Raw genomic sequence first — 25,064 nt, forward strand, 5'->3', positions numbered from 1 at the left:
TAAAATCATTATCTGACTCTTAAGCAAACCTTTTGCCCCAGCAAGACAACTTTCCGTCCTTGAGATAAAAAGGTTGATGAAGCTATCCCATTCCTAAACGTCCTAAAACACAGATCATGTAAAGTAAGAGCTTACAAGGATTACTGCATGCAGATTCTCCTCTTTCCTGTCAGGTGAAGACTCTTCAGCCTGGATGCTTGAAGTAACTCACTATACTTCTCCAGAACACTCAGGCCTCATCATATGTAACCAATATGACAGCAGTCAACCTACAGTAATTCTGTTGTTTGGTGGAACAAAACTATATACCATATAACTAGCTAGTTGATGTTCTCTGTGATAAAAATTCAATCTAGATAGTCATATTAATGTCATGTTAAATTTAATTTTACCTTTGGTTTACAAGAGTAGAGACTTTTAAAAACCACAGAAACCAGGTTAACAGAATTCTCAAGGGGAAACCCCACAGAATGTATATGGATTTATATACATCATGTGGTATTTAGATTAAAATACATCCTGAATTCTACTTCAGAAACTAAGAAATCATTTAAGGCATTTATAAAATGCCATCTCAGAAGGCACAATGGGAATACTAAAGTGTTTAGGAACTACAGCAAAACTGTTCAAGATAATAAATTACGTGGAAAGAGACTCCACAAATAAGACTTCGCTCAGACATGAAATCTAGAGAGGGCATCCATCTGGAGCAATTTATCACGTCACATTAACAACACATTCTACCACAGAGAAAAGCATGGATGCCTGTGGGATTCACTGAACTAAACATACAGGCATCTAAAGCTGTTTGAAATGCCCAGAAACATTCTGTCTGGCTTCTAGATATTGCTGCTGGAGGATACTGGGCTGCTGTAGGTACCAAGCTGGATTTTCTAGCCCACACAGAAATTACTCAGGCTCATCAATGTCACCAGATGCGTACGTGAAGTTCAATGTACATGAAATATGACTTAACTACTTAAAAAGTTGTTTGAACTACTAAATTGCCTGTTAGGTAATGTTATGCTGTTGTGATAACCATTCCATCTGTCAATATAATTCCTCACTGATAATCCCTTCCAACACATAACCCATTCTTGAAGTGAGAATCTGAAAAGCCAAGACTAAGCCAATTCTTTAAAAGCCCAGAATCACAGCCCAGCTACACCAAAGCCTATCAGTTTCTGTTCCATGCAATGTTTGAAGCAGCAGTCTTTAAATTAATGAATGCACCTCCATTACTAGTGATAACACTGAAAAACGTCCTTGAAAAGTTTACAAGTAAAATACAACAAACACACTACATGGAAGACAAATGAACCAAATCAAGGCAAGCACTATATATAAATTGAGTAGGGTATGGTTTACGTATAAAACTAACTTTATATAGAGATGAATTTCTCATTTCAGTAGGAGGAAACAGTCCATTCTAATGTCAAAGGATGGTCAAAGAATAGAACAGGTATATGGTACAGAGTGCTAAATACCAGTTAACCAGATATTGATACTCCTATGTAGTACTTTGCAATACAAAGAGTGGTAGTGCATAGGAAGCATCACCTTTTCTCTTCTTTTACTCCTGTTAATATGGATTATCATCCATTCACATGTCAAAGAGATTGAAAACTGTCACTGGAAGAGCTCACTATGCAAAAGCAGATTGTGCTGTAACAAGGAGTGACAGAAAGTGAGCCCAATTCTCACAAGTTAACCTGCTGTCATATTATCAGATCAACTTTTCAAAAGTACTTGTCTTCATGCACCCTGATTTTTACAAAGTATTTGCATGCAAATCAGTGAAGAGAAATTGTGACTGGCTGAGCTACGTGCAACACACAGCACATAACATTAATTTTGCCCTATTTGGAAGCATTCAGGGTGTCTTCAACAGTATTATAAATTTTCATTTGAAAAGTCTGAAGGGACTCATCAGTTAAAAGCCACCACCAAACTCTTTGTACATTCTTGTCTTTTCCATAGATGAATTAAGATGCCTCTGTTCATAAAGAAAACTTTCTGTAACAGCAATAGTAGTGCAACGTAGCTCAGTGGAGTTTAAGAGACTCAATTCATAGCACAGTTTTAGAAATTCTTCATATTCATAAATTTACAGGGATTATGCATCTGAATGCTACTCTTTCCATATTCAATGGCAATCAGAAAACAGTCCCACCTGCATTCTGTGGGCCTCAGTATATGCCACTTCAAACTGTATGAGAAGGTGCAAACATCTCAAAGCATTTATTCAGTTTCATGTTTGATTCCACCAGCGCACATTTTCAGAAAGCCTTATAAAACCAATTATAACCCAAGTGCCTTAGAAAGTCACTAGTTCCACAGAAAATTCATCAACAAGTTGAAAATTTCTGGGTTTTTAGAAGATAAATTCCCTTACTCTTCAGGACAGAAGCTGCCCAGCAGTACTCCACCAAATCAGACTCTAGAAGAGCTCTAGTTAACCAATACAAATAATCATGTTATACATAAAATTCTACTGCTTGCGTTGGGCATTATTAAATGTACTACATTCAGTTGAAAGCACCCAGATTTTCATGCTGTACCACTTTAAACATTCATGTAAATATTGCAGAGATGAGACTGTTGCCAACACTTTTTATAGAAAGCTGTGGAAAATTTGATTCAAGTTACGCTTTCCCATCCAATTAGAGAATGTCTTGAGTATATTAAAGGCAAAAAAAAAAATTCTGAAAAATAAGAGGTGCTCACCTCAAAGACTCCTGACTAAAAAAACTGCAAGACATTTTACTCAGAATTCAAAGCTCAACACAGGTTCTAGGACTCTGATCACTGACACTGTGACTATCTCATGAAGGGGAGGAAGCTTTGAAATGGACTGTTTTCACTAACTGGACTATACCCAACACTGTTGACAGTGTTACTTACTCTGCAAGAAGTGGAACTTGTGCTACGTTACTCACATCTTAAAGCTGACAATGACAGTGATCAATACATGAAGTAGTTAACCTCCTTTAGAACAAGTAAATAAATTGGGGTGTTGAACAGTGGGAGAATGTTTCTGGAAGTAAGCCTTCAGTGCAGAGGTCTGGTTTTAAATCCACTCTTTCCACAGGGTAAGACAAACCAGCTTTCCTCTACAGGAGTGGCTGAAATAGCTGCAGTATCCCAGGAAAACTTTGGCAGTAGTGGTACCTCTATTTGGTAAGCTGGAGACCTCTATGCACTATGTTGTACAGCCTTGTTTCTAAAGAATTCAAGAGCTAAGCCCTCAGGTTCTTTTTAAGTCCATGAATATTTAACATGCAGAGTTTAACTTCACTTCTTTAAGGTTAGTCACAAACATCAACATTTTTAGAGACACCAAATTAAATCTTCTACTGGTGAAGGAAACACAATCAAAATAAAAAACAGCCTATGTCAATCTCCAGAAGCTAGAACATGCCTTACCTATATAGTTTACTCTAGTTGAAGACATCTGATTGAGAACCAACTAGTTTATTTAAAGTATCTGAGATTCAGAAATAAACAAAAGAGCTGAACATCCTCTCCCAGCTCCCCCTCACTAGCTTCCTACTCAACATCTTGCTCAGATTTTTCTAGGTTTTCTACCACTCAATCATAAAATGATTGAGGTTGGCAGGGACATCTGGTCCAAGCCCTGCTCAAGCAGGGCCACCTAGAGCAGGTTATCCAGGACTGTGTGTAGATGGCTTTTGAGCATCTCCAAACATGATGACCACACAACCTCCGTGGGCCATCTGCTCCAATGCCTGGTCACCCTCACAGTAGAAAAGTGTTGCCTTAAGTTCACACAGAACCTCCTGTGCTTCAGTTTGTGCCCACTGACTCTTGTCCTGCCACTGGGCACTGCTGACAACAGCCTGGCTCCATCTTCTTTACACCCCCCTTCACATATTTATATATGAGATCCCATTCTGAGCTTTCTCTATACTGACCAATTCCAGCTTTCTCAGCCTTTTCCTCATGTGATAGGTGCTCCAGCCCCTTTTTTGTCTTAATGGTCCTTCACTGGACCCTATTCTTGTATTAGGGAGCCCAGAACTCGACACAGTACTTCAGATGTGGCCTAACCAGTGCTGAAATCACTCATCTAAACTAAAATCCTCATCTAGTATTCCTTAAGATTCTGCTGCTGCTGTGGGAACAGTGAAGAAGTTGCATCTTCCTAGTTCAGCCCCCGTTTAATGCATCTGTATTTTACTAGATGCAACCCCCAATATCCCCTTTACTACTTCTGCTGATTTCCCACTGCACGTAATTGCTCAAGTTCTGCTGTTTATCCTCAAGCAGATTCTTCCTTTAGCTACTCATCTAATTCATCAGCTAACCTTCTACTGTATTCAGCCTCCACCCCTTTAACCCCTTTTCTAATCCTTCATTAGTCATCCAACAACTGATGATCCCTGAATAGCAAACTAAAGAAAGATACAATTAAAATCTGAGCTGAATTAGCCCCTTAATGCTGCCGAAGATAAAAAGCTACCTTTCAAAATATTAAAACATCTACATACATTATTATAGAGATTAATCAATATCAAGGTACTGAACAGGAAGAGAGATTTGTTTTTCAAGCACATCTCTTGCAGTTTTCAATATGGGACCTTTAAGTAAATAATGAACACACGATGTGCTCCACTTTGAAGGTCAACATTTTACTGAATATTCCAGCACCTCTGAGAAGACCTTCAACACACAAGAGCAAGCAACATCACATGCCAAAAGACCATCAGCACTGCGGTAAAAAATATTACTTTGACAACTTTACCACATATTACTCCCTTTAACTAAATGAAGAATCCAGGCTTCAAGAACTATTTCAGTCATCTGAGCCTTTAGGGGCTACATCCCACTAGCAAACATGTGACACAAATTTGGGAGTCTGTCTAGATTATGTATGCAGCTGTTCTTGTTTTGATACAAGAAAATCATTCCTGCTATGATACAATACAGCGCTCAGTGTGAATTTGTACCAGTTACAGTTAACCTGTCCAGTTCAGAAGCTCTGAAAGCTACATTAAATATTTACAGATCAAGAGAGACTATCAAAAGAAACAGATTAAGTTTGCCTGATCAAATTATCGAAAGCGAATTCCAGTGTGCACTTTTTCCACTGACTGTTAGTTCCGTCCAAACTATAGAGACACAGCAGGTCTTCCAGCAAAACATTAATTGACAAGCCATACCTGTTCTGTACTATCAAATCAACAAAGGAGAAACAGGTAAGAATTGTTTACCTCCAGTTTTCAGAGCTATTTCTAATAAAGCTGCATGAGCTATGTTTGTTTTGTAAAAGTTTTAGCCACACTTTAGATACACATAACTAAAACCAGTGGATTACTTACCAAAGAAGTCAAATGAAAACGGGTCCCTTCCACCAAAAAACTCCCTAAAGACATCTTCTGGGTTACGGAATGTAAATCCAAATTCAAATGGATTATCATGAAGATTTCCACCTGCAAAAAGAAGTTAAACTTCAATTACCTTCACCATTCTATTAACAAGGAAGTTCAGGCCTATATAACATTTGAATAATTATTTCTAAAATTTCTCTTTCCCTTTCAGATATCACTGAAGTTAAGTACAGGTATTACTTTCTATAATTAATTATCTTTTCTCTGTTTCCAGATATCAATAATGCATTTTAGAACTGAAGGCACTGTAGAAACAATTGTAACTTCAGTTTCAGATCACATTTTAGGCCTCAGAACAGGCATTTCCAGATTCCTGTCTTAAAAAAAAAGCTACAGAAAATGGTTTTCCACCAGATTAGAGAAAGTAAAGAACTGCTAGTTGTCAACGTACCTCCGCCTCCATTTATTAAGCCTTCTTTTCCATATCTGTCATAGATGTCACGTTTTTTAGCTACAAAAAGAAGTTGTACATCATGTCAGTAAACAGGCACATTGAATTTGGAAAAAAAAAAGACTTAACTGGTATTCTCAGCTAAAAATCTCCCCAGAGTCCGTTTATTAAGAAAGTTCTGGCACATAACTGATGAACATTTTTATTGAGAATTTCCAAACCAGTTTAGGTTCAGAAAGAACTGGTACTATAGTTTAGACTTGTTACCATTTAGTTGTATAAGTTCAAGTCCTGTTGTATCATTAAAAAATCTCCAGTATTTCACAAGGAAGTTTGCCTTTACAAGAATACCGCAATCTTCACCTTTCCACAGGTACCAGGGAAAGCTTTGGGTTGTAAAGGACCTCTGGAATTCAGACTTCTCCTCCAAACAAGTCTAATCTCAAAGTTGGTCAAAACTTGCCTGGATATAGCCCCGATCTCAACAATCGCCAAGAAAATCTCACAGTCCCTCTGGAAAACAGCCTCAGTGCTCAAGTATTCTCATCGCAAGCATTTTGCTTCTTCTATCCAGCTGGAATGTCCCTTGTTGCAAACCCTGACCACTGCCTCTTTTCCTGTTATTGCACAAGACCAAGCCCATTGTGACTGTTACGAGAAAGGAAGAACAGTGTTTGCATGAGTAACTGCAAAACCCCTCAAATTAATTATAGTCACTTCTAGGTTAATAAAAGCTAATGAAGTGATGTTAAAAAATGCCATTGAGGGATCTGAAATTGCTTGAGCTCTATTATTTCAGAAGACATGGAATGGCTCGCTCTTAATTTCACTGCAGACCAGCCTTCCAGTATCCATGAGAAAGTGGAGAAAAATCAGCTTTACAATACTACATCAGACTGCACTGTTGGTACTGGAAGGGAACCTAAAGAGTTTAAAGAGGCAGATAATCAGCTTATTTTGCTTGCATTGGTGTGGAAACATCAGCCAAAAAAAAAAATCAGTCAGGGAATCTGATTTAGACTCTTAATATGCTATTCCCACTGGATCTCTTCAGTGAAAGATGTTTTTGAAATTTAAATAGCATCATTGAAAGAACATGCAGTTACCCCAAACAGCTGCTAAAAAGTAAAATACTTCTGACTAATAGGAATTAAAATCTTATATGCTGGTCATTATCTCCAAATAACAGAAACTTGCAACATGTTCCCACACACACTCCTCCCTCCACACTTGCCCAGCAAAGTTTGGTACATTACCCATGTTATCTTTGTAGAAAACAATTTTTAAAGAAAGGAGGTTAACCTACCCACCAATGTAAAAGAGCAAATTCTGAAAAGGAGCAAGAAACGAGGAAGACCTGAGGGTTTGCAAAGCCCAAAGTTCATCTTGAAAAATACAACGTTCTTGAAACCACAGGGAAAGTGTGTTCTATGATCACCCATTTTCAGTATTCTTTGCTTATGCAACCCCTTACAAAACTATTCTTCTGCCAAAAACATGTCTTCATTCAAGCCTGTAATGGTGTCAGAAAGCTTCATTAAGTCTGCAGAATAGCTGATTGCCTCTCAGCCATGGGGCTCAGCATTCAGACACCCCTGGTGCGCAAATGATTGTGAAGAAACCTGTAACTTAGGATTTGGTCTAGATCCAAAAACAGGCAGCATTTTCAGAAGGTGTTCTAAAATTCTAGTAGTGTACTATTTCCAAAGAACTTGAAGATCTGTATAACAAGCAGACCAGTATCCTATTTTTATCTCGCTCAAAAAAATGTAATTACTCTGGAAGACAAGTATACAATGCACTGCCCATAAATTAAGTTCTGTTTCTCCCATGACTATTAATTAGCAAAACCAAAGAAACAGGGTGTACAAGACTGCAACTTAATAAATCAGGCCAAATTCTGCAACGTAATCTAGATGCTGCTAGTGCTTTAAATATAGCTTTCCCATGCTCACTGGTCTCAGGTGCAATCAAGGACACTTCAGAAATAGCATACAGACAGCTGCAGTCAGTTACAGGGGAAAATAATCAAAGTGGCTTAAATCAACTTTGTTATGATTCAGACTCCTTTTGCCAGAACACTAGCAAAACTTAATGATACTTTTCAAGCAAAAAGATAGTGGTGAACTATAAACTGAACTCTTGCACCACATGGGTCAGCCTAAGCAACTGTTTCAGAACAATTTAAAATATAAACACTCACATTATCACAGTTGACTGAATTTACGGAATTCACCCAAACAAAATCCAAATTTTCAGCAAGGTTTACCAAATGCTTTGACTTTGTTGAGACTAGCTTAACTAGACACAGTACACCCAGCAGCAGATACTTCAGAGCTTGTCTAGCCTAGTTTTTATTGGATAAACACAATAACTCCCCTATATTGACAGTAACATTGGCTTTACTTCGGAAGATAAAATGAATCCTAGTATTCACAGATGCCTCTTCAGAAATTCCTGAAGAGGGCCTGGCAAACATAGGATTTCAATTTCTAGAAGGAAACTGGTTTGGTTACTTATCTGGAGAGATCCCAAACTTTTTGTTTCAAAATTCCTGTTTATTCTCCAAGTTTCTTTTTCTCTCGCCTTTCTTTTGAAAAGGAAGTAGTTGAGTTCGACGGTAAAGTTACAATATCCCTTTAAAGCACCATGCATCAGCATTTTCAGTCTGATACCCATACTAGAGACCTGCAGTTCAATAGCCCTTTTCAAATACCTACCATCTGACAAAACTTCATAGGCCTCAGCCACTTGTTTAAATTGCCGTTCTGCCTCTTCTTTATTGTCTGGATTTTTATCAGGGTGCCATTTTAATGCCAATTTACGGTACCTAAATGGAAGGAAAAGACAGGATATTTTACTCTGAAATGAAGGAATATGCTGTACAGAGAAACACAAAATGTTTCAAGCAAGCTGTCAGAGATTAAAGTATTTAGAAATTCCCCAGTGCTTTGTATCTTGTGCCTAAACCAGTACCAACAGATTCTGTAGGTACAGAAAGAACCATCTACTCAGATACGCTTTAAAAAAAATAAGTGGGTTTGGGGTTCTTTAGTTATTTTGAGATTATTCTTCTGCATTTCTGATGATCAACATTTGGCAGGTCTAAGCAACACATTCCACAACATTTCTGCTATGGGCTTCTCCTTAGAGCTCCATAATTGTTCAATACCACAATCAACCATTGGAAGCATCAAGAGCACAGTTCTGGTACAGACAAAGATGACAAAGCTCCGGGAGTACTCTGATACCAAACTGTGGCAGCACCCTAAATTCAGTAACAACTTCGACTGCTATACCTGCACACAACTCCTATCTCCTCAAATGAAATACTTTCGGCAAAGTGTCCATAACTACTTAAAGGGGGCAAAGTCAGTCTTGCACTTAGGTTGGTTTGGAGTGTTTTACATGGAGTCATACGAGATCACAGTTCAAACATTTGAGTTGGCAAAGTAGTACGTGCAGAAATTAGGTAAAGAACAAGGGAGGAAAAAACCAGACTTCCACACACTAGTGCAATTTGATTAAGCTCAGGCCCCTCGGAGAAGGCACTATTTCCAGGTCATTTGAAACTGCAATTTACTGTCAGACAGTTTTGGTATACTAGAAATGTGTATTACATAAATGTTTCCTCCCAATTGTTTGTCGAAAAGTAAACAGTATATTTTGAAAACATTACAAACACCCATCTTAAAACAGTATATAAACAGTAAATCTAAACAAAGAACTGTATTTAATTCCTTTGAACACTCCTAATTTAAACAGTGGTGGATTTTTTTAATAGTAACAGATGCTCAGTCCATCAAAATGTAAGCACAGAAACCAGACCTCATGTTAAGAAAGAGCTAGTATCCAAAAAAGCAGCATGCCAAATACTTGTTAATAACCTTGAAAAATCACCCCTGCAAATGGAGGGAAAGACTAATTACTGCAATTCAGCCAAAGAAGAAGGGTCTGTCACTGCCTGCACCATGTCAAGTTTGGAGGCACGCTTGTACAGAAATGTGTTTAACAATGATCAAAAACCAGTGACTGACAGCATTTTCACTTAAGCAGTACTCAGTATTCTCTTCCCAGTTTCATAAAAGTGAGCAAATGCTTTTTATTCAGAAGACTGAATAATTCTCTGTTAGCAAAGGTATCACCTGGGATGACTACTATTCATCCTAGCACTGACGACAAAGTCAGTATCCAGAAACCATGTGATTATATTTGTTCCTTAAAGCACATAACATATATATTTATCAGTGATACTTACGCTTTTTTAATATCTTCTGCTGAGGCATGCTTTTGCACTCCCAGAACTTCATAGTAATCCACCATGTTTCGGTAGTTGTCTTGTTGGCCTTGTTAACAACAGCTGAGTCCTTTCACGTCCTGTAACAAGAAGAACTTGTAAATGTAACTTGTATAGTAAAGCTACTTCAAGAAAGTCAGGTAGCAGCCTAGTACCTTCCAGTTCCAACTCTCATCTGAGCAAGCTGCTTGTTTTTAGAAATCTGAATGTTCCAAACACCGGTAAACAGGAGGTTCCAGAAACAAATTAGGCTGAAATGCTAGATTTAATCACTATATTAAGAAAAGTATGAATAGTGTGTCATCATTTTGATATGTAAACACTGAATGCAAAAGAAACCACCTATCCTGTTTATGTCACCTGACACCTGTGTCATGTCTTAAGCACACATGAACATAAACAAGGGGCCACCTCTTTTCTATCTACTGTTCATAATATTACTGCCACTGAGATACTACCTTCAAAAAAGCAACGTACGTGCTGGAGTACCCAGTTTAAATATACTTAGAACATAACTACACAGCAATGTATTAGTCACATTTTCTTATCTGTGCACCAAGAACAAAAATTCACTGAAATAACTTTTTTCAACCCCCTCAAGTCATTCAGTGTTTTTTAATTTCAGCCCAGGCAAAGTCTCATTTTCATGTTCTTTCACATAAGTGCTGAAAGAATCAAGCATGATATAGCCCAATGAAATCTTCTGAAATCAACTCATTGTGCTAGCATTACATGTATCTTTCAACATCCTGGAATACAAACATTAAAGAGACTTCATTTTAAAATAAATTGGTACATCTTAAAAATACCTTGCTGTTGTAGGTTAAAGCTTAATTAACTTTAATTAGGGATGTGGTTATACACACATTTCCTCAAATGGCAAAACCAGTTTAAGAAATACCCTGCCACACTACCTCCCCCCTCACAACTACTTATAGAAGTAAATGTATCAGACAAGCATGTGTTTTTTCAAACCTGGGTGGTTTTAACAACCTAGTTAACATACAGTCCCCACAAATACTTAGAAAATTAAAGTGCAGTGGGGTTAACAAATCTCTAATCGACTTTGCCCTTTGAAGAAACCTCCACACTGAAAAAAATAGTAAAGGTATAGTTAGTATTCTAATCAACACCAAGGAAGTTGTGAGACATGCATTAAAATAAACACTGAGAATGCCAAATAGTAATGGCAGGGTTCAATATGCAAACATACAGATGACCTAAAACATCCCAGGATATTTGCTATCAACCAGCCTCACTAGTTTTGCTGTTTCCAAAACAATGATTAGGAGAACAACTCTATGAATACACAGGTGAGGAGCAAGGTTAGCATGGGTTTAATATGTTATCAAATCCTGTAGCCAATCCTTATGAGTAATAGCATCTGTGGAACGTACTGTTTACAGAAAGAAATTAAGAGGGGGGACAAAAAAAATCTAGTATGAGTCCAGCTTAAGGCTAGAGGTCAGAACCCCTCCTAACAAGAGGCACTGGCCTAAAAATCAATGAGCTAACAGTAGGAAGCCACAACACATAAGAGTACATACCATACCGCTAAGCTTTTTTTTCCATATTTTGCATTTGGGTATTTTTTCTTAAATACAAGACTTGCATTAACACTCCTCCAAATTTAGGCAGATATCTTAGAGGGAAAATTCAAAACTCAAGCTTCTAGCTAGAATAAGCAGGTAGGAAAAGCAATTTAGATCTGAAAAATAAATCTCATCTTTCCCTAGAGAACTCTGCTGAAACTGGTAATCATATTAATTTCGACATATCTTTCTTTAAACACTAGCTGTTTGTATAAAAACAGTATTGCAGTGTTACAAGCTCAGACTCAATATATATACCAATACATCCTAAATAACAGAAACTTGAGGCTGGGACAAAAAAAATTAGTGCTGAGACAACATGACTAGCACTTACTAGGTTGCTCTGACCCAAAAAGTAACTCCTCCAAGAACAGAGGAATTATTTGTTTCAATGAAATGCCCAGCACTTACATATTCTGTATTTTGTCTGTTATTGTTTAGTTTTTACTTGCCACTAACATGAAGTCTGGAATTAAGACAAGTCAGCATTTGTCCAAAGAAAAACTGTTTGTATTCTCCTTCTCTCAGTCAAACATTTCAGTGACAGTAAGAGTTCATCTCCAATGATCTCTTAAGTTACCATAAAGCATAAACTGCACTGCCACATCTTTAGGTACCATAGGAACATTTTTGTTGCGTGCAAAATGGTTTTAGCAATATTTCCATGAAGAAAAATCATCTGCAGCTTTTTTTTCTGTCCAGCTTAAGCAACACATCTGAATACATAGAACTGCAGTAGCTAATATTTAGCTACTTAATAAAAATCTGGATTTTTGCTCAACAGCCAGTAAGAGAATAAAACAAAACAAAAACCAAAACCACACCACAAACAAACAACCACTCATGAGCTAGAACTGACCTCTGCCTCTAATCTTTCCAGGAAAAAAAAGTACTTCAAATAGTCAAGAAAAAAAAACACACCATCAACTTATAATAAAACAGAAAATGGCTGACAAAACTATTGATCTTTTTGAAGGCTAACCAGAATCTGCATGGTCAAAATGCCTAGATGATTCAAATAAGCAAACCATATACCTTCCTGCAAAAGGAAATCTCAACTGTCTCAACCAAAACAACACAACAAAAATCTTCTTCCAACCCCAAATCTGTCAAACAATTGGTCTCCAAATATACAAGCAAGGCTCATTAACTAGGCACTCATTATTGTTTTTCCAAAGCCACAAGGAAGCCAGCCCACATTAGCTAACTCCCTGCTTCCAGCCACAGAAAATCTTCAAAGTCTCAGAAAAAAAAAAAGCAAAAAAACTCCAGATGAAAGAAGTTGTTTCACGGCCTTCATGTTTGCTTGCAAAAAATCTACAGTTACTTGTGTTCCTAATTGCACTGTGTTTATTGGATGCCATCAGCTACTCTAACTCCTTATTCAGAGCATGAGCAAATCAAACATCCAAACACCGTGAACTAGAAGTTTCCATAGCTTATAGATTTTCCAATCATCAAAGGAGAAGTCAGCGTTGTGCTGGTGTATTGAGCAGAAGCCCTGAATGCTCATCCTGACACAAGTGACAGGGGTACATGACCAGATCTGAGACCTCTCTCTTGCAGCACAGCCCAGAGCTAGACCAGTTCAGAGTTACCTTTACAGTATAGTCCTCAGCTACATAAAAGGCATGAGAAGAATTACAGAAGACTGATATGTAGAGAGCTATAAACTTTTACGAGATGGCAAAGAAAAAAAGTAATCAGATGCACAACCTGCAAGGATGACAAAGCAGCACCCCTTCCATACTGAAGGGAGGAAGGCATCCAAACTAGAAATTCTTAAATCGGTCAGAAGGGAATTCAGACAGCAAGGAACGTGCGACCTTTGCAGTCAGCCTAGTCAGAAAAAGTTATCTATTTCTGGCCATGAAGCAAGAGGGCAGCACAGAGAGTCCTGAAAGATGCCAGAATAGCTCCAGCTTAAGTGACTGGAGCAGTCACCTGCGCAGAGGGAGTTGAAGTTCCAAATTCCTGATTCATGCAATCCACAGCAGCAGCCAGTCATCAACATCCTGCGCAAGCCATCCTGGTCCCTGCCTGTTTTCCACAAACACAGCTCAGGGACTGCAGCCTGCTGGCAACACCGGGAGAATAAATACCTTGTTCTGAATCCCAGCTGAGCTTGAGCTTGCGCCTGACCTACTCAACAGCAACTGAGCAATTTAGAGATGTCTCTGGTATGTTAATAGATGATGCACACACTCGAGGATCTTTGGAATTGCAACCTATGATTAAAAAAACATTATTTTTCACATTCCAAGAGTTTTTACTAGAAAGCAGTATGTCAGCTGGACCTGATGAAGTTTTACACTCCTTAAAGTATGAACAAGACTACAGCAGCATTAATACTGTGGTGGATCCAGGACCATACAAAGAACAGCAAGCGACACACACATTCTTGAAGTTTTCTATTATTTCTTCATTTAATTTTTATATAGCTAAGACGGTATGGTAAATTCAGAGACATCTACAAATATTTTCAGTCTTGAAGTAATAAACTCCAGATAAAGTTCAGTCAACTCATTTGTTCACAAGCCACAGATTTCAAATGTAATCCATGAATTGTAATTACTTGCTGATATCTCTTCAAGTTACCCATCTAAAAGAAGGGTAAATAAAGAGCCACCATAAAGCACTAACTCTTTGTCAAGGCTTCCAAGACACACGTGTATCATTGGTTCAGGGAGTCCTCACTGATTTGAAAAGGTCACGGCCTTTAACACACAGATCTTGGTTATAGAAACTGCCTTCTGGTGTCATCCTACGTCTCAACCAAAACCAGATAAACCTCACACAACAGCTCTTCGGAGCAGAACACCACTCAGGCAACAATCAAATGCATTTTACCTAGTACAACTCAGCAACACAGAAAGCTATGTAAGACCTAAAACCTTGGCCAAATCTCTAATAAATGAAAATATCTTTGTCAATTCTAGCAACAATATCTGGGATGTGCCACACAGAACTACGCTCAGACCATGAGCAGTCTGCTGGCTGTGCTTGCAAAGGTCCCCAGTGCTAGTGCTGTACAAGTGCTAACATAAAAGTGCCCACACTGTACACCAGAAAACCTTTGTAAAAGGAAGTTTGAGAATGCTAAGGAACCGAAAGAAAGTTACCTTAATTCTGCTGACTGTAGTAATACAGAGCAAGAAAACCTGTTTAAAGTTTCTGAATAATTAATCTGACAAATACATTTAAACAATGCACCAACATAATTTTTTTCTAACCTATCTACAATATATGCGCAGTGTGGTACAGACTGAGGTATATTAAAAACGTCAGTATTTTTAATTTCTACTTACCAAAGCTTTGAAAAGCTGTCACAGTTTACCTTTGTTTCCCAAATTTATTGTTTAATGGAAAAATGTAAATTTTCCACAAAACTAAAGTTAATAAAATGTCCTTAAATAGCAATGTTTATACTCATTACAATAATACTACCAAAACATCCCCAGGAGATTAATCTAATAAAATGAACATTCCAAAAAGCTTAGTTGAATCTCATGTTTGTGCTAAACATCCTGGTTTTACATTAGAAAACAGAGTGGATTTGAATACAGTGATTATTATAGGAGAAGGTGAAGTACATACAGGAGAAGAGGTAACTAGGCTGACTGTGTTACCTTGTAGTTCAGATCGCATTAAAATAAACAAATAAATAAATAAAAATAAAAACCACAAACACCACAACAAAACAAAGCCGCCAGCTGTACAGGGGCCACTCACTCCATCAAGGCAAGAAGTTACAAAGACCCCTGTCCAACTCTCTCCTCCCCAGAGAGAGCAAGACACAACCAGCAAGAACCACAGGGTTCATATTACTGTCTGGCACAGTGAAAGCCTGTAGAGGGCAACATGTAAGAAACCATTAAAAAACAATTAACCTACCAAAAATAGAAAGAGAATAAATCAAAAGTCTTCATCTGTGAAAGAAAAGTAAACGAGCTGACAAAAACTGGAAAAGGAAGCTGATGAGCGAACAGGCTGCCCTCACACCCCGGCTGCTTATCCAGCTGATCTACAAGCAGGCCCTAAATCAAGGGGCACTTATTCACCATCCCTCCTTAAAGCAAAGGGGCATTTTTCCAAAACACAACAACTCAGGTGTCCAAATTTGGAATTTAGTCATACAAATATCTGGAACACTGGTACCCTCCTAAAACTAACCATAAAAGGCTATTTTATACAAAGTAAAAATATTCCTAACTCATTTTAAAAAAGTATGATCTGTGTTTGATTAAGTGATTAAAAACAGTGAAAGTCTCAACTGGCAAAGATCAGGTCTAGAAAGTTTCAAGCCAAATAATCACATGCAACCAGATGATCCTTCATGGAAAAGAAAATAGTTCAAAGTTTCTACACACTTCCCCGAAGTAGTTTTTTGAGTCACAAAAATTTTACTTAAGCCAACCAGCAAAAAAAAGTGTTACATTAAAACAAACACCCATTTCTTTTTCAGAGCAATGACAGGGTGTCACAGATTCAAACTACATTTTAAGACAGAAAACAATCTCTTCTAATGAAAAGAACTAACAAAGTTTTAACAAAAACTGGCTGCAATGTAGCTATCAACGGCTTCAGGCTTATCATATGAGCTACAAGATCCTTGTTAAGTTGTGGGTCCTCACTAGTATCAGTGGGATATTGGTACGTACGCAGAACAAACAGAAAACAAAACCTACAACTGCAGGAGTAAAATTCATACACATGAATTATTTCTTCCCTAGCAGTTAAATAAACAGAAGCAGAATAATGCTTTCATTAAGTCCAAACTTCAGAAAAATCTAACAGCCATTCATAGGTACTATTTCATTCAAAAGCAAAGCAAACATAATTTCAACCTACTAATATCATTAGCTACAGTTTTAATTAAAATCTATCTTGAAATACATGATCAACAGATATAAAATCCAACAAGTTTTGACAAAGTTAAGTACATGTCTCACTACATTCTTTAATAAATCAAGACAAAGGAAAAGTTGCTGACAGAAAATGCTTTCAGGACAGAGCTGATGGGGTTCCTTATAAAAGCTACTAAAGTAAAGAAGCACTTCCTACCGAAGGAGCAAAATACTACAAAATTAAACCTCACACGACAAAGTTGAAATTAAGGCAATACATTCCCTTCAAAACATCATCATATGGTAAGAAACAGTTTGCTCAAGTCTGGAAGTTCAGTGTATGGATGTGATGGAGATCACAGAATCATTTTGGTTGGAAGAGACCCTGAGGATCAAGTCAAACCATAACCTACTTTAGCACTAAACCATGTCCCCAAGAACCTCGTCTAAACGCCTTTTCAACACCTCCAAGGCTGGTGACCCCAGCACCATCCTCTAGAGCCAGGAGCACAAGAACTGCTCACGCAGCTACAGGGGCGGCTGCACTCGCTCTGCTCAACCTGCAGCGCCTCCGGACTCACTGTAACACCGTCATCACCCCCACCCCACACCACCTCAGCTCAAAGACCAAACTGCGCCAATGGGTTAAGCACAAATGTACAGCTGTAGTAGTCCTGAAAGTCTGACCGTAAATTAAAAAAAAAAAAAAAAAAAAAAAAAAAGGAAAAAAGTGCTTCCTTCCTCAGTACAGCCCAAATACTATTAGGGACTCATATACCCTAGTTATTGAATCGATGATTTAACATAAATTGTTACCTCTCTCCACATACATTCCAAAACTTCTAGTGGATGAAAGCAAGTATTTGGTAGGTAGAGACAAATCTATGTATCTATTGAAAAGCTAAATAGCAAATCACATTATACCTCCAGCTAAAAACTCTGTGTTACACAAAACCAAGGCCTTGCATGTTCTTCCACAAAGTCTGCTTAAGATAAGTTCGTAAAATGCACCAATCTAGGAAAGACAGAAAATATCACGGAGAAATGCTGTTTTGGTAAGAACAGGCTGTAGTCACAAAGCACAAGTGCTAAAAAGAAGAATCTGACAGAGAATTTCTCCTCAATGTCTGAGATTTTTAAAGAAAATTTAATCATAAATTAATTCGCATTTCAAATGGTCTCTTGTTCTCCATGGAAAAGGTAGCATGAGAGCTAAGAGAGGAAAACAAAATTAGACTAATATTATGCACTAGCTAGCATTTTAGTTGTTTAAAATAATAAAAAAATAATCACAGAAGCAAAATCTGTAAATACATTTACTCACTGGTCCCAACAAATCTTCTTTGACAACATAATCCAGCAAACTAAGTGGTACTTTAACCACCAGGCTCTCAATCATCAGCTGAACACAAAATCCTCCTAACTAGAGTACAAAGATCTCCAAAGAGTAAACAAAAAATTAAGGTCAGTAGTAACCGCAGCCTCAGAAGACCAGAGAGGCAGTGCCTAACTAGGCTGTTCCCTCTGTGTCAACACCTTGTTCTTATCACTTTTTGACACTTTACTTCCCAAAAACTCAGGGCTTGATCACTGATCGACTATGCAATGTCACAAGCTTGACCATTTGCACATTAGCATTGTTATAAATTTTGCTTCTCTTCTGTCGCTGTGTCCAAATGAGACCCAACCAGGCAGTTTGTTATTATCAGAATTCAAAACAAGTTTGCTCAGCATTTTGAAGCACCTTTTCTAATGCCTTCATTAGAAGGGCTCAAGCCTGCAGCACACGTTTTTGGCAGCCCAGGAGAACTCTGACAGTAAAACTAACACAGCATAAAGCGTTGCTACAAACAGGAACATTGATCATAAGCAACTCCACTTCCCAACTCGCCACCCTTTCAGAAGCCCAGCAAATACTACCAACAAACTACGGCCCTTACCTGCCAGTGACAGTTTTCAATTCAGCTTGGACCTTGGCAACAGCAAGTTCAAAACACAACCGCCTTCCCCCACAACAAATCTTACTACTGAATCTACCCTGAGTTCATAATCGCAGAAGATAATTTAATTAAACCACTTCTACCGGAGGAAAAAAACACGTATAGTTTAATACATGTGGGGAAGAAAAAGAAAAAAAAAGAAACCCCACCAAGTTGCAAAAAAAAAAAAAAAAAGACTTTGGGTAAAAGATCCGTTCACCACATTGAAGAGCGAACTGGCGCACTCCCTCACCTTTCTGTAACCGAAACCTCTGCAAGCAGAAATAGAAACGACAATTTTTTTCTCTGCTTGCGGCAAGCGGGAGACAAAACCGGCCCGGGACCGCACGGCGCGCAGCTGCCCAAGTGCATCTCCCCCGCCCCGAGCCGCGGGACCGGCCCGACGCAGCCGCTGCGCCCGGGGCGGCTCCCGCACCGCCCGCCCCCCGCGCCGGAGACCCCGCCGCCCGCTCTGGCCGCCGCCACGCACCTCCCCATCGCACGGGAAGGAGCCGCCAAGGCCGGCAGCGCTCCCGGCTCCCCGCGGGGACACCCTCCGGCCGGTGCGCAGCATGGCGGCCCGGGCCCCCGCCGAGCCGGCAGGCCCCGTTACCAGAGACACCGTTGCTAAGAGCCGAGGCCTGGCGCAGGCACCGCGGAGCCGTCCCGCTCGCTCCCCCTTCCCCTCGCACGGCCGAACGGAGCGAGGCCCGTCCCGGAGCGGCCTCGTCCCCGGCACTCACCCGGCGCAGCCGCCACCTCCCGCCAGCAGCCCGGGACAACAGCTCCGCGGCCCTCACCTCAGCCGCAAACAGGAAGCTCCGTCAGCGCGCGACGTCGCTTCCGCCCGGTTATTTCCGGAAGTTTCTCGAAATGCCGCGCTGCCCGGGCCCTGCCCGGCCGGGCACAAGCAGAGCCCGCCCCCTGCCGGCGGCCGGCGGTGCTGCAGCGGGGACGGGGACATGGGGGCGGGGCTTCGGGCCTCACGGGGCGGTCGCTCCCCTGTCAATCAGCCCAGGGGGCGGGGCTTCCCCGGTGCCCACTCACGGCACCGCGGGGGCTGCGGGCCGGGGTCTCAGTGCGCAGAGGCAGCGTTTTGGGGGAGGAAACCGCTCTGTGGTTCTCTGAGGGAATTAAAAAAAAAATCAGAAGTGACACCCACGTGTGCTGAGTGAAAGGAGAAGAGAAGTCTGAGGGGATCTTATCATGTTCATAAATACCTCAAGGATGGGTGTCAAGAGGATGGGCCAGACTCTTTTCAGAGGTTCCCAACGACAGGATGAGGGGCAATGGGCACAGACTGAAGCACAGGAGGTTCCATCTGAATATGAGGAGAAACTTCTTGGAGGTGCCAGAGCCTGGAACAGGTTGCCCAGAGAGGCTGTGGAGTCTCCTTCTCTGGAGACATTCAAACCCGCCTGGACACCTTCCTGTGTGATCTGCTCTGGTGACCCTGCTTTAGCAGGTGGGTTGGACTGGATGATCTCCAGAGGTCCCTTCCAACCCCAACCAGCCTGTGATTCTGTGAAAAGAAGGATAATTTAAAAAACCAAAACTCTATGTGCCTCAAATCCTGTGTTCAGTTCTGGGCCCCTCACGACAAGAAAGACATCGAGGAGCTGGAGCGAGTTCAGAGAAGGGAATGGAACTAAGGAAGGGTCTGGAGCACGAGTGTGATGGCAGCGGCTGAGGGACCTGGGGGGTTCAGCCTGGAGAACAGGAGCTGAGGGAAGACCTTCTGATCTCTGAACTGCCTGAAAGGAGCTTGGAGCATGGAGGGGGTTGGTCTCTTCTCCCAAATAACAAGTGGTAGGACAAGAGGAAATGGCCTCAAGTTGCACCAGGAGAGGTTTAGATTGGATATTAGGAAAAAATTATTCCCAGAAAAGGTTGTCAGGTGTTGGAACAGGCTGCCCAGGGCAGTGGTGGAGTCACCATCCCTGGAGGGGTTTAAAAGATGTGCAGATGAGGTTCTTAGGGACATGGTTTAGTGCCAGAGTCAGGTTATGGTTGGACTTGATGATCTTGAGGGTCTCTTCCCACCAAAAAGCTCCTATGATTCTATCCTTATTGTTGTATTTGAGTATGTGGTTTTCTGAGTGTCATGGCTGAGAGCAAAGTATAAGCAGCCAAGTTAGTATTCTATTTTTAAAAATTGGACCTTATCCATTATTTAAATTGCTGTAAAATTATATTTCTTGCCCTTTATTCAAAATGCTGGAGAAGGCATCAGTTTATAAATCACCAAAGTGAAATTAGAGAGTTGCCAAACATACAACTTGTGCTCCCCAAATAAAGTCAATTGAAAGACTGCTCATGAATTTGGAGGTGTTTATGTGGGAGTGGGATGAGTTCAGAAAGGAAAAACCTTGGAATGAGACAGAGGACAACCTAATATAACTCAGCAAGGCAACTAGTAGGACAACCCTAAGAAAATTTGTGTGCTTTCAGGGAAATACAAGCTTCAAAAGAAATATTGTTCCATGAGGTGTGGTGCTAAATTGCGGTCGTGGAAACAAGTCTTTAAAATCAGATGAAAGAGACACCTAGAACCATTATTAGTTTCTCATCAGGATCAGGAAGTAGCTGTGAAGTCCAAATTGTTGATCCACTTGGAAAAAGGGCAAGAAAAAAGGCTAATGGGTTAGACTGCCTCTTTCTAAAGGGTTTGGTTGCAAAGCTCAGAGGATTCTCAGCCCAGCAAGTGCGAAGGCAAGTGGTGGGTCAGGACCATGTAGTTTGGGAGGAGATCATATACGAATTTGATTTCATGCTTCAAACATTTTGCAATGTGAGGAGTTTTTTCCTCAACCTTTCATAACTGACGACAGGTGAGAACAAAGTATGAGATGTCTTCAGTCTTTTAAAAATCTCCCCTGTAGTAAACATGCTGGAGGTAGCACAAGGCAGTTACTTTGCTTTAATTGCTTACAAAGAATAATTTTTTATTAAGATTAGGGCATGATGGATGCTGACCATAAAATCTTCTAATTATCCACACAAGTGGAACAACAGTGTGTCCTGGTTTTGTTAAAAACGAGTTTCTCTTTTAGGGAATTTGCCTGTCAGCTAAAGCCTTCTTATTAGCTGCATTTTCCTGAAAGCCGGATACGTGTTTTGGTAGACATAGCAATGGTAGGCAAGGTCAGTGATAAGAATGGACGCACATTTCACGAGAGGGGCAACGAGAAACAGGTGACCAAAAACTGACCGAGTATAACATCCCATTCACATGATATTTCATATAAAAGTGGGAGATCACAAGGATCTCGTCCCTTTTCCTTATGGCCGACATTAGGAGAGGACCTTGCGAATCGTCCCTGTGAACCTGAGCCCTACTGACAGACTGAATCCAGTTCCAGTTGGCTGCAGAGTCCAGTCCAGGACTTCAGGTGCTGGCCCTTCATCTGCTGGAGCAGTTGCCGGGACTTTCAAGATTGGTTTTGTACATTTTGTATTATTTTCTCTATTTTTATTGGTAGCATTAGTAAAACATTTTTAATTTTTCCAACTCTCTTCTCTCTGTCCTTCTTTCCCTCCCGATCGCCTGTCCTGAGTGGGAAGAGGGGAGAGGGAGTGGCTGAAGGGACAGGGAGGTAAGGGGGTGTTAACAATACATCTGCCATGGTTTTATTGTCACCCTGCAACCAAACCTCAACGCAGTGGCAAAAAAACATAATTCTGTATGAAATTACAGAGTTCTTTTTGTATCTCAAGGTCCTGAGAGCAGAGAGAAATAACTGCAGAGTCCAGACTGCTCAGCTTCCCCCCAGGAAGATGTCTCTACATCCCACCTGTGATTCAAGCTCCCCATTGCTCAATGACCACGCACCCCATCACAAGTCATCTTGATGAGGTTGAACCCTGCGCAATTTTTCACGCATGGAGGTGGGTTACACAATAACAGTAATTTTGGGAACACGAGATTAACAGGACAATTCTATAAAAACAAGCACAGTGACGACTTCCCATGTCTTTTGCTCAGCTTCTTGTAGAATTTAACAGAGAAATATAAATTCAAGAGTAGTTTTGAAAACATTTACATTCATGGTCTTGTTTTCCTGGCTTCTGTTTGTGTTCAGGCTAACAAGATCTAATATATAAGTGTCCAGACAAAGTTTCTGCTTCTCCCAGATCACCCAAAGCTTAAAATAGCAGTGCCTGTGATTACTTTGCTTTTAAGAGTAGCACTGTCACAAACAATGTTCAAAACTCCAATCACATGCTGCTAAACCACTTTCTTTCCATCCTTTCATTCAAGCTGCACAGTTCAGGTGCCACAGGACAGGACTGATCAGTTCCCCAGTGATTCATTAAAATTCTTTTGACCCATAGTTCGATTTGATCTGTATATCCAGTCATGCTCATGTCAGTTAAGATTTCTTCAGAATTATTTTTAAACTTCAGAGTTAATTATATTTAGATGTCGCACAATAGTTTGAAAGTCCTTAAGTGAGAACTGCCCATGACAGAACTTTCTGTCCAAATAGAAGCAACTTGCAGTCTCTGTGTAAAAAATAAACACAGATAAACAAGAAGGGAAACTGCAGAAGGTGAAGAGCCAAAACTACCCTCCTCCTCATCAGAGATAATGTCATGGGAGAGATTTTAGAGGCAGGACTTGTAGAGAGAGCTAATATGTTTAATTTCATCTCCCTATAGGACTAATAAAACAGAAAAGCCTTTAGATTCAGAAAACTTTCTTCAAAGGTATTTGCAGAAGTATAAAAACATTCTATGTTTTTATGGCTAACTGCTTGCAGCTAAAGCCTAGAATATGGTGTTAAATAGCATTAAATATGATGTCACTGGCAGAGGATCAACATTCCAATAACAAGCTGATGAAGCCCAGTGGGTCTGTCAAAGCTGGTATCAAAGATCCAGACAGACCTGGGCTGGTCTCCAAGAGCTGAGTCATAAATCAGAATAAATTCTGTTATTGAAGGAATTCAACAACTTTCAGCTCTCGCCTGGGAACACGAGGCAAACGCCTGGTTTCAGCTGTCTAAAAGTCGAGCATCTTGTTTAAACTTCTCCTACTAGGAAGATAGAAAGAGGGAGCACCTCATGGTGTGATTGATTCCCCCCGCTTTGGAGACGTATTTCAGCAAAGACAAACCCACCCTCCGGAGCTCGGTCTCCAGGTCACTCCTCTTTCATGGGAAGTGTCTCCACAGCCACTGCGCAGGTGGCTGAAGTTCGGCGAGATGAATCCAGGCCTGACGGGTAGCGATAACCCGAAGATGGAAATAACATGGCAGCATTCCAGGAAGTATTAGCGATTCACACAGTTCCCAGATTCTTTTTTTTTAATCAGTTTTTATGACTTCTGGAGGTCAATTATGAAAAGCCCATCATGACACAAGAAATGCTTGAAAATGCTGCATTAGAGAGATATTAATATTAGTCCCTTTGATGTGGTAATGGCTGTAGCCTTCCCGGCCTGCTGCTCTGGCTTGCTGCTTAATGCATCCAGTTTTTCTATTTACAGATTCTATTTTTGGTATTAGCAAAGAATATGAGCGTATGTATCAAAGACTGTTCTCACATCATTTAATTATAGTACTACTGGCAAAGTAATTCTGGAAAGTGGCACTTAATTAAATATAGGCATTAACTTTTCGCTGATAGCTTATCAGAAACAATTAGACTTGAAATATGGGCAATACACCTAATGTTTAAAACTTTAAGTAGAAACATTAAAAGCACTAAATAACCCATTTTCATTAGCATTCTCCAGAGTTTTTCTGTCGAGCACAATCTCAGTTTTCATCCGTACAGTGTTTCCAAGGTAATCAAGAGGCTGCAAGTTTGTCCGGACTCCTCTTTATAATGAAAAGCTTGAGCAGTTTTTGGTGGTTTTTTTGTTTGTTTGTTTGTTTGGGTTTTTTTAATAGGTGTTTTTGAGAGTGGATAAAACATTTCAGGGTCACTGGGATTTTTGCCAATTGCTCCTGAAGTATCAGACATATCCTACTGATTATTTGGGGCACGCAGTCAACAAGTTAAGAACTGTCGTGGGCAGTCAGACGATCTCACAGCTTATGGCAAGGGCTTGTTTTTCGCAAGAACAGCTTGATCAGCATTTACATTCACTTGATCCGGAATATTCTTTCTTATCCATATGTCAGTATCAAATATTAGTTAATTCTATGTCATTTTTCATCAATAGCTAATAGATAATTAGACCTAAAATATCTCTGCAGTACTTTGAGCTCTGCTGCTGTTTGCCTGAAAGCGCAGAGGGGATAAACAGTAAGCAGAGCTGTAATGAAAAGAATTATTCTTAATTAAAGATACAAATGCTAGAAGGAACTACTTTCTTCAGAAGGTGTGTTTGACAACACACAGCAAAACTACATAGCAAGTGATGAGAGCTGCTTTTCCTAGATCTAACATTGGGGTAAGCAGAAGTAGCAGGATGAATCTGAAACACCACCATCTGGTGAACGCCTGTTTCCTTCTTCAGCAATCAAGAGCTACACGTAACTGTGAACAGAGAATGAAATAGAAACAATGCAAAATTACTTTTCAGTCAAATGTTGCA

At 40.0% G+C, this 25,064-nt stretch overlaps 1 protein-coding gene across 4 annotated transcripts in view; it reads right to left on the minus strand.

Moving 5' to 3' along the window:
* DNAJB6 (DnaJ heat shock protein family (Hsp40) member B6) overlaps positions 1-19,377 on the minus strand; it is a 64,513-nt gene extending 45,136 nt beyond the window's left edge. For 2 of the 4 annotated variants that reach the window (XM_065830054.2, XM_071805316.1), the window contains exons 1-5: positions 19,261-19,377; positions 10,061-10,179; positions 8,523-8,632; positions 5,803-5,862; positions 5,343-5,453 (exon numbers count right to left, since the gene is read on the minus strand). In XM_065830054.2, coding sequence (XP_065686126.1) covers positions 5,343-5,453; positions 5,803-5,862; positions 8,523-8,632; positions 10,061-10,125 — 346 coding nt within the window. In that variant the 5' untranslated portion in view covers positions 10,126-10,179; positions 19,261-19,377. Of the gene's footprint in view, positions 1-5,342; positions 5,454-5,802; positions 5,863-8,522; positions 8,633-10,060; positions 10,180-18,770; positions 18,850-19,007; positions 19,107-19,260 lie in introns of those variants that run through there. The other 2 variants (XM_071805318.1, XM_071805317.1) reach the window with 2 other exon arrangements.
* Between the last annotated feature and the right edge of the window lie 5,687 nt (positions 19,378-25,064).

The sequence above is a fragment of the Patagioenas fasciata genome, chromosome 2, assembly GCF_037038585.1.
Source record: "Patagioenas fasciata isolate bPatFas1 chromosome 2, bPatFas1.hap1, whole genome shotgun sequence".
NCBI classification, from domain to species: Eukaryota; Metazoa; Chordata; class Aves; order Columbiformes; family Columbidae; genus Patagioenas; species Patagioenas fasciata.